Source organism: Oratosquilla oratoria, chromosome 8, assembly GCF_046742065.1.
Source record: "Oratosquilla oratoria isolate Oo_2021 chromosome 8, ASM4674206v1, whole genome shotgun sequence".
Lineage (NCBI taxonomy): Eukaryota > Metazoa > Arthropoda > Malacostraca > Stomatopoda > Squillidae > Oratosquilla > Oratosquilla oratoria.
In genome coordinates, this window is record NC_134784.1 from 36,162,221 (window position 1) to 36,172,137 (window position 9,917).

General features: G+C 37.9%; 1 protein-coding gene across 2 annotated transcripts in view; it reads right to left on the reverse strand.

Moving 5' to 3' along the window:
• Positions 1 to 9,917, reverse strand: part of LOC143027692 (uncharacterized) — a 49,212-nt gene that overhangs the window by 38,321 nt on the left and 974 nt on the right. For both annotated transcript variants that reach the window (XM_076189143.1, XM_076189142.1), the window contains 2 exons: positions 1,821 to 2,257; positions 38 to 297 (listed from right to left, as the gene is read on the reverse strand). In XM_076189143.1, coding sequence (XP_076045258.1) covers positions 38 to 297; positions 1,821 to 2,225 — 665 coding nt within the window. In that variant the 5' untranslated portion in view covers positions 2,226 to 2,257. The remainder of the gene's footprint in view (positions 1 to 37; positions 298 to 1,820; positions 2,258 to 9,917) is intronic.

Consider the following 9,917-nt stretch of genomic DNA (forward strand, 5'->3'; position numbering starts at 1 on the left):
CTGCACCCATACAAAATAAATGGACACACTGAATTACCTGTAAGCAAGCTGGAGATCATCACTAAGGTGACTGATGGCCACCATCAACTTGTTCTTCTTGGGAGCAATAGGTCTGTGGACAAGAAGACCTCCACTAATGCTCTTATTGATATGACCTACAGTTACACCTGGTGCTGGAGTTCCAAGTAGCCCCATTCCTCCGGTCTTCAAGGGCTCATCTGGGTTAGGTCTTGTGCTCCCAATGATGTCCCTAACACCTGAATAGAGAGAGAGTGACTTCCCACAATCTCTACCATTCTGAAAAGAGCAGAAGGATATTGAATTTGCAGTCATAATGTCACATGATTAAGTTTATGCAGTTTAAAATATTCCTGTATGGTTAATATTTTAGGGACATTAGTGCCACCCCTACTGACCATAAATGTGCAAATTCTTTTGGGATTGAAAACTAATCTGCACTGAAAAGGAATATTAATAAAATTTAACTTCTGCTATCCCTCCTTTCTACTGACCTCCTTAACTCTCCTTTATCATCTCTGTGATTCCACTTTTTCATTGTGATATTGTTCCTAAGAATAGAAATGTTGCTAACTGCCAACAAAATACTTAAAATAAATACAGCTAATGTTGTGTTCTTCAAAATTATATTATTACAGATAACATAAGTGAACATATGATAGATTAGTACATCTGTGAAGATGGATGTGTTAGTGTTGAAAGAAACAAAAGTGAAAGGAAAGAACGAGTTGCAGTTTGGGGACATGAGTACAGTGTCAAGAGTGGTGAAGGGAGAAGGAAGGAGGGGTACTGTTGGTAAGTGATGAGATAGGTAAGTTGAAGGTGGAGAGAAGTACCTGTGAGAATTATGTGAGTAAAGGTGAAATTGGGATGGGAAATATGGGCTTTTGTGAGTGCATATGGTCCTGGTAGTGAGAAAGGTGAAAAGGATTTTTTTTTTTATTCATTTAAATGAGTATGTAGAGAGTTTTGGGAGGAATGTAAACATAGTGGTGCTGGGAATGTGTTCCAGTTGACTGGAGGATTGTGTGTACACACACACACAAAAAGAGGACAAATATGAATGTAATAGTTTTTGAGGGATCAGTCTATTAAGTGTAGTTGGTGAGGCATGTGAAAGGGTGTCATTTCAAAGGAGTAAGAGGGACACACAAAAGGTGATTGGGGAAGAGACATGTAGGTTTGGGAAGGGAAGAGGGTGTGTAGATCAATTTTTTTTATGAAGATATGATGTGAGAAGTTTATGGCAGAGTAAGGATGTCTTTTAGGTTTAATGGATTTGGAGTTGTCGACGGAGGCAACACAGGATGTGTTGCAGATGAATGGGATGGAAGGAATCTGTTGAGGGCAGCCAAAAGTTCTATGTGAGTAGTAGAGATTGTGTGAGGGTAAGTATTGGATGGAGAGAGTGATTTGAATTGGTGACACTGTGCCAGAGTTGTGTAATGTCACCATGGTTGTTCAATGTGTATAAGAATGTGGTGGTGAGAGAGCTACTATGCAGATGTTTGGAGCTAATGATGGATACCAGCTTGTTATGATGTAAGATAGATGGTCGAGAATAATTTCCTCATTTATTTTCAAAATTTGTTAACACCATCTCCTTCATCTGAAGGGTCAGCTCCAAGAGGATGATAATTAACCTTTAGACTGGGCTCAAGATTTCTAACAACTTCAACTATCTCTCATCCAACTTTCAACACAAAGTCAGCTAACAACAGGTGCCTCTCTCCTCCTACTACTACAAGTCAGTGACATATATACAGTCCCACACTACAACTGGTGCTTTAACGGCAACTTACCTGATCTTTAGCATCTTGCACTCCTTCGAACTTCTCCCACTCAGGTATCCCACAACTACTTTTATCCTCTTTTTCTTCCTCCTCCTCCTCCTCCTTCACTTCAAATTCTTCATCCTTAATAGCATATTCATTCTCTTTCACTTCAAAGTTGCTATCATTTCCTCGGTTGCTTAACTTGCTAAGATTAGCAAAAACATGCTGCTTTTTTGTAGTGGTATTCTCCTCTCTTTTCCAATTAGTCATAATCTTTTCATAAGATTGTGATTCTTCAAAGCGGGAACTGACACTCTGAGGAACTTGGTTGGAAATTTGCCATACACCAGTCTTGGAGGGGCTAGTGCCATCTAAGATAGACCCAACATCTGTTTCTGGCTTGGCCAGAACAGAGGGAAGGCTGTCTTCCATGCCTTGCTAGGACATGACAACGGTCACCTCAACTGCAAAAGAGGAAAAATAAAAATAAATCCATGTACAGTCGTACCTCGGTACTCGACCATAATCCGTTCTGAGGTGGTGGTCGAGCACCGATTTGTTCGGACACCGAAACCAATTTTCCCCTTATCACTGTCTTTCTTTGGACCCATTATTAAGGGCTAGAGCAACACGAAAAAGTTTAAATCTGGGAAGAAATACTCGAACAAACTGCGTACGTCTTACTCCGCTGGCGGTCTGAGTCGAGTACCAAAAATCTGTTCGAGGTCCGATGCATTTTCTACTCGAATTTTTTGGTCGAGCACCGATTTGGTCGAGTACCGAGGTACGACTGTATATAAAAGCCCCCTTTACATTTATAAGGGGGTGACTCAATTGAAATACAGACCATATCATAAACCTTATTAAACACATTCAACCACCTCTCCTATCACAGCAACCTAGGGATAATGGATCATCCTATTCCCCTTATTGCTACTTGGGACAAAACCAATGCAGCAAGGCCCATCTTCCATAGCTAGTTTACTTCCACCACTTCACAATACTGCTACCCCAATTCATCCATTAAAATGAATTATTAAGCAGATGAGAACATTCTTTCTAGCCACATCATCTCTTTACCCGTTCAAAATCTTCCTCCTTTCACTCATATCCTGCACTCTCTCTTCCATACTTAATGGACAAATCTAGTGCATCTAAAGCACCCTTCAACAGCACACCTCCATTCCCTGCTACATGCGACCCAAAATCTTTAGAGCTCTACACTTCCTATAGCCTCATCCTTTAAATTCGGTTCCAACCCACCCCACCATAGCCCCTAGTACATTTCACCATACAAAGGATTACAAAGGAGGAGCATGCTCACGGGAGAACTTTTGGTCCATAATTAGGTCAGATACAAATTTTTTTTTATAATAATGATAAATATAAAAAAAAAAAAAAAAGAGGTCAATTTAAATAATAAACAGGTAAATAACAATAAATTATAATCAAGCAAATAATAATTAACAGACAAATAATAACAAATAAACAATATAAAATAAATGGTAGACATTACAGCATCTTGCTTAGGTGTTTATCTAAATGAATCTTAAAGCTTTGAACTGAACTACTTTGCACTAACTCTGCAGGAAGTTTATACAGATTCACATGTTTCTGTCAAATTTCGTATGATTTAATATTGATATTTGGAATCAGTCTTGTGGCTCACTGTTGTACTTTTTCCAATCTGTCAATGTCTTTAATGAGATTCGGTGACCATACAGAAACAGCATATTCCAAATGTGAACGTACTAATGATTTACGTAGCTTGTTAATGAGAAATGGACTTTTGAAGTCAAAAGATTACACAATCAGTCCTAGAATCTTAATTGCTTGGATGATTTGAGATCATTACTGATGATTATGCCAAGATCCTTTTCACTATCCACTTTTGTAAACAAATTTCCAAATAACTTGTAATCTTATTGTTATTTTTACCTATGTGCATAACCTAGCATTTACTTGTGTTAAATTTCATTTGCCACTTTTTAGACCACTGCTGTAGTTTATCTAAATCTTCTTGAATATCTAATTGGTTTAAGTGATTATTTGCCATTTTGCACAGCTTTGTATCATCAGCAAATTTGGAGACAATAGATTTCAGTCTGTGGTCTATATCATTTATATATACTATGAATTCAAGTGCCCCAAGAACGGAACCCTGGGGAGCTCCACTCGTTACATTTTTCCATCTAGTAGTTTTGTCATTTAGAAAATCTCTATTTTCGATCATTCAACCAATTACTAGTCCAATTTAATAGGCTACCACTTATTCCATGTGAAGTTAATTTAGTAAGTAGTCTTTTGTGGGGGACAGTATCAAAAGCTTTTCCAAAGTCTAGATATATTAAGTCTATATTTTTTCTCATAATTTGAGATGACTGTGTTGTAGTATTCAAGTAAGTTAGTCACACAAGAATAATTCCATCTGAATCCATGCTGGCTATCATTTATCACACAGTTACTTTCTAAATGTTCGATAGCACCTCTGATGATAGTTTCCATCATTTTTCCTACTATTGATGTCAAGCTTATAGGCCTGTAGTTATTTGGTTTCATTTAGTCACCATTTTTGAATATAGTAGTAACATTAGCTAGCTTCCATTCTCTCCGGACATCTCTGGATATGATGGATTTCTTGAAAATAATACTTTTGCCCACAATTACTTTCAGTTTCCTCTTCTAACATACCCTCTCAAACTCAGCCCCTAACTGCTTCAGTGTAGCTTCTAACTCAGCTACAAGTGCAGTGTCATCCACAAACAACAACTAGCTCACCTCCAACTTTCCTCCACTTTCACTAATTCCAAACCACTGCCAAGCACATGCTTACCTCCCTTACCACCCTGTCCATATACACGTAGAATAACCATAATGACATTACACAACTCTGAAGCAGCCCAACCTTCACCTTAAACCAGTCACTTATCCTCAAACAAGCTCTACTGGTAAATAAAGATACAGACAAAGTTGGAACCATGCAGGAATTTGAAGCTAGGTATGACAAATTGGAGAGTATGAGAGAGGACCCCTCATGAGCATTGCTCCTTTGTTGTACACTACTATGTATAAACCAAGAGCTTTTTCCACCTTGTAAGGGAGGTAATTATTCCCACCCATTTTCCTCCCCTCCACCACCCTTTCCATCTCAGCTCCTCATAGATGATGGGCCATCCTTGCATCTGCCAACTGCCCTGGGTCAAACACAATACAGACAGTACATCCACAGCAAAGCCACTTCACTTAATTGGCGACCCCCATCTCTATCCCTTCATGCAGAAAAAAAGATGGGGAGAAATCCCTTTGGGCTGCATCAAAATGTCATTCATACATAAGCACCCCATCCCTCCCTTCCTTGCATAACAGTATCATCCATATACAGTCATTCTCCATTCATCCCTATCCCCTGCCCTCTCCCTTCCTTTCTCAATGCCCCCCTCACCCCATACATCCATCTTATCCTTGGTCATCCCCTCAAGTTCACTCCATCCCCTCAAGTTCACTCCCTCCACCTCTGCCTTTCACACTTCTTTTACTAATATTTCATCACTCATTTTTTCCATGTGTCCAAACCATCCCAATAATCTTTCATCACCCCATCTGCCATCTCCTTTTCCATTCCCACTCTCCTCCTTGTTTCATACTCTATCCAACCTAATAACCACTACCATACTTCTCAGATTTCATCTCAAACACATTTAAACTTCTTTCTGATTCTCTTAAATTCCTAGTCTCTGCCCCATACAATACCATCAGCACAATCACCCCTTCATACAATCACCTCTTTGCATCCATTCTCAGTAGCCTATTTCTCACAACACTTTATAATCCCCAAAAGCATTTACTTGCTTCTCTCAATCTACAATTTACCTCCACTGCCATTCCTACCTTTCCTCCCACATGTGACACCAAATACCTAAAGCTATCCACTTCCGCCATCCTCTCTCCTTTTAGATTTACTTGCAACTCACTGCCATCCTTTCCCTTTGTACATCTCAACACCTTCCTTTTACCCACATTTACCTTCAACTTTCCTTTATTGCATACCTTTCCAAACTCCATCACTACAATTAGGTAAATACATATACATACATACACCAAAAACCTATTTCCCCCTTATAAGGGAAGCGGCCTGGCCAAAGCATACACCCAGTATGCACCCTGTTTTGTCCCTTTTCTCTTAGCTTCTTGTGGATGAAATGCCATTCCTGACCCTCTTCCCCACTGCTTGGGTCAGAACCAGTGTGGCAAGAAACATCACCTGCACAGCAAAATCAAACAGCCAAAGCTGCTTTACTTTCATTTCTTCATTGCACGGCACACCTCCCTTCATGAATTCAAAGAACAGACAAGAAATCCCTTTGGGCCATGTCAATTTATCCTTTCAAAACCACTCCCCTCGCTCAACAGACTTTCACCCCTTTCACCATCTATCCATCCCATACTTGATTCCCTTACTCTATAATCTACCTACACCCCAACTCCATTTCTTGCTACACATGACCCAAAGTCCCCATTCACATTAGCAGTTTCAACTGCCACAGTTCAAATTCATTGTAACACAATGGAGGCATTCACACACAACTATGCACTTTTTCCTAGACTATGCAGTACCACTGCAGTTCAAACTGCTTGTCTGAACAGGGCCTAATACTTTAAAGTTCTTCACTTCCTTCAGCTTCTCTCCTTTAAATCTTATCTCCCACCCATTGCCACCCTCTCCCCTTGTCCATCTCATCACCTCACTTTTGCCCCATTTACTTCCAACTTCCTCCTTTCACATACTCTCCTAAAATCTGCCACTAGCTTCCTCAGTTCCTCCTCTGACTTTGTCACAAGCAGTGTCATTTGCAAACAATTACTATCTTACCTCCCACTTTCTTCCAGTCTCATTTACCATCTACAAACTATCACCCACCATTGCATTTACCTTCTGTGCCACCACCATCCATATCCACACTCAACAAACATGGTGACATAACACAACCCTGGCACAGCCCACTTTCACCTAAGACCAGTTACTTTTTCTATTCTATGCCGTAATAGAGCCTAGTAAGAGACCATTACACAGAAGACCTTACCCAACATTCACTCATTTCAGATATTGTCTCCTCTCTGAATGACCTCTGGGGCAACCCAGTGCCCATGGCTTGATGATTTTGAGACAGGCTACAGGATGAACATATGTTACTGGTGTTCTTTCCTCATCATAGTGTGATGGTGTGAACTGGCATGATGGATTCTTGCACAGAACTGTGTAACAATCATAATCATGTGCTATTCTATGGAACTATATACATATACCAAAGGCTTTCCTCATTATAAGGGAGGTAGCCGAAAAACAAAGGCATAAAAACCACTCACACCCATTCCATCCCTAACATACTCCACTCCCCATTCTATGGAGCTAATACGGATTTATGGGTATAATATTATTTTCATGGTAAAGTGATTTCATACATCTGTTATCTTTACTATGCTTATTACAGCCTGTCAGGACACTTAATACAGCATAATCTCTGATATAGCAATAATATTTTCCTTCTCATAATCTGTATGGGTGGATCAAAATGATATGCAAGTGGTTTTTCCTGAAGATGCCTTTATGTAGATAAAACATTGATTATTAAAATGGATGTGTTTGGCAAACTTGTCTTTGCTCACCCACCCAAATGTCTGGATCCTTGTTAGAAACCTTGAAAATATAATCAAGAATATAAACTGTCAGAATGCTGTTGATTTTTACACTACTTGTATACATGAGAAACTGCAGTAAATTTTTAGAATTACAGACCTACATGATATAGCATTAGAAAATTAAATATTGATTTTGTAAATTATAATACATCATTGTAATATATGTTTTCCTTGGCAGAAATCAATAACAGATAAAAGATGCTAAAAGCAATACACAAATGAATGTAGTCGCTACGACTGTTTGAGACACCATCTTTGTTTTGGTAGAAGCAGAGGTCAAAGAAACTAAAGCATTATCAATTTGTCTATTCTAACCTAACTTACCTCACCTACCTAAGCTACCCTGCATTTAGTAATGCAGTACTTGCAATTCTAGGTCATCAGGGTCATCGTCATCTTTGACCTCTGAATCTATTAAAACAAAAATGGTGTCTCAAGAAGTTGCCACAACTCCATTTGTTCATGTATTGTATTTAGAAACATGTCCTGTTATTGATTTCTGCCAAGAAAAACATATATTATGTTGATGTTTTATGATTTACAAATTGAATATTTGATTTTTGAATGCTATATCACGTAGGTGTACATTTCTAAAAGATACCAAATCTGCTCCCATATTCTTATATGTATAAGTGTATATATATATATATATATATATATATATATATATATATATATATATATATATATATATATATATATATATATATATATATAAAATCATTCCGACTGTTGTCCCGGGAATCGAACCGGACTCGCTCGATTTCCAGGACGACAGTCGGAATTATTTGATTGACATCACCGTCACTGGTGATTCTATTCATATATATATATATATATATATATATATATATATATATATATATGTGTGTGTGTGTGTGTGTGTATATGTTTAAGACAGATTGAACATTTTTAGAAGCTCTGCCAAAGGATTCGAACCCTGACATAGCTACATCTGCTGTAGCTATGTTGAGTGTGGTTGGGGACTTGTACAGTCGTTTTGTACCATCGCACATAGCTCAGTTGCTAGTGTCTTGACTACATGATTATGCATGCACAGGTCAGGGTTCAAATCCCTTGGCAGAGCTTCTAAAAAAATCATATATATATATTTTTGGAAATATATATATATATTTATATATATTTATATATATATATATATATATATATATATATATATATATATATATACACACACACACAAAACATAAGCTGTGCTTCTTTCTACCAACACCAAAGTGTCAGCACCTATGTTAGATCAGTGTCACTGTTAGAAAAAATTAATAATAGTAAAAAATATATATATATATATACAAAATAAGATAAATTATAAATAAAAATAAATAGAATTAAATAATAATAATAATAATTGCAGCCAATAGTTGAAAATACCAATCCTAACCTGATCTAATCTAATCTAATACACTCAACGAAACACTGGCTGGTTTTTATTTTCACTAAAAACATCACAAATATGCTGAAAACTGTAGTCACTTCATTGCTATAATCATCTTTGACACGTGCTTAAATGCTCACATCACACAACTAAGACAGACTTTCTCCACTGCCCCTACATATATTATGTACATGCAACACTAACATTTCTCCACCAAGACATCAGTGGAACAAACCAGTCACTGTCCCATCCACAAACAACTTCAGGTTGGAGTGACCCAGTAAGTTAAACTGGGATCAGACTCACTAGTACATGCCACTAACTGCTTCGCTCTAGCTTCCTACTGAGCTACAACCATAGTGTCATCCACCAACAACAACTGGCTCACTTTCCAACTTCCCTCCGTTCACCAATTCCAAACCCTTAGCATCCTTGGGTTTACTTCCCTCACCACCCCATCCATACACACAACCTGAGTAACTATACCCTACTTACATATAATAACTGGGCATCTCTTATCAGTAAGAATACTAGCCAAACACTCTACCATGTATAGCACAAGTGCAGAATAGTAACAGTGTAGTAATTGGTTTACTGTGTGAAGAAGTCAGTGGTTGCTATATACCAAGAGTATTACCTCTTCTCTAAAACATAACTTAACACTGATTTTCAATGATCATGGACCAATCCATATCGACATTTGGTAGAAACCAGTACGTAATAGAAATTAAACCTCTTTTATATAATACAACTACATAAACAGTAGCTCTCAGTGATGACAAATCAATCCATATAAACATATTTGGTAGATATCACCAATAAAGTAATCCTCTTCAGTAAAACCAATGTATCCATGTAAGGACCGACTTTCAGTGACGACAAAGTGAACCACATCGCCACACATAGTAAAATATCTGCCAATGACATGATACCAAAAGCCCTTACGGTCATTAAGAGAAAAAATCCTTTAGTTGAACACATGTTTAAAGACCTATTAAAACTATGGCACAATATCACAGGTGTGAGGTCAA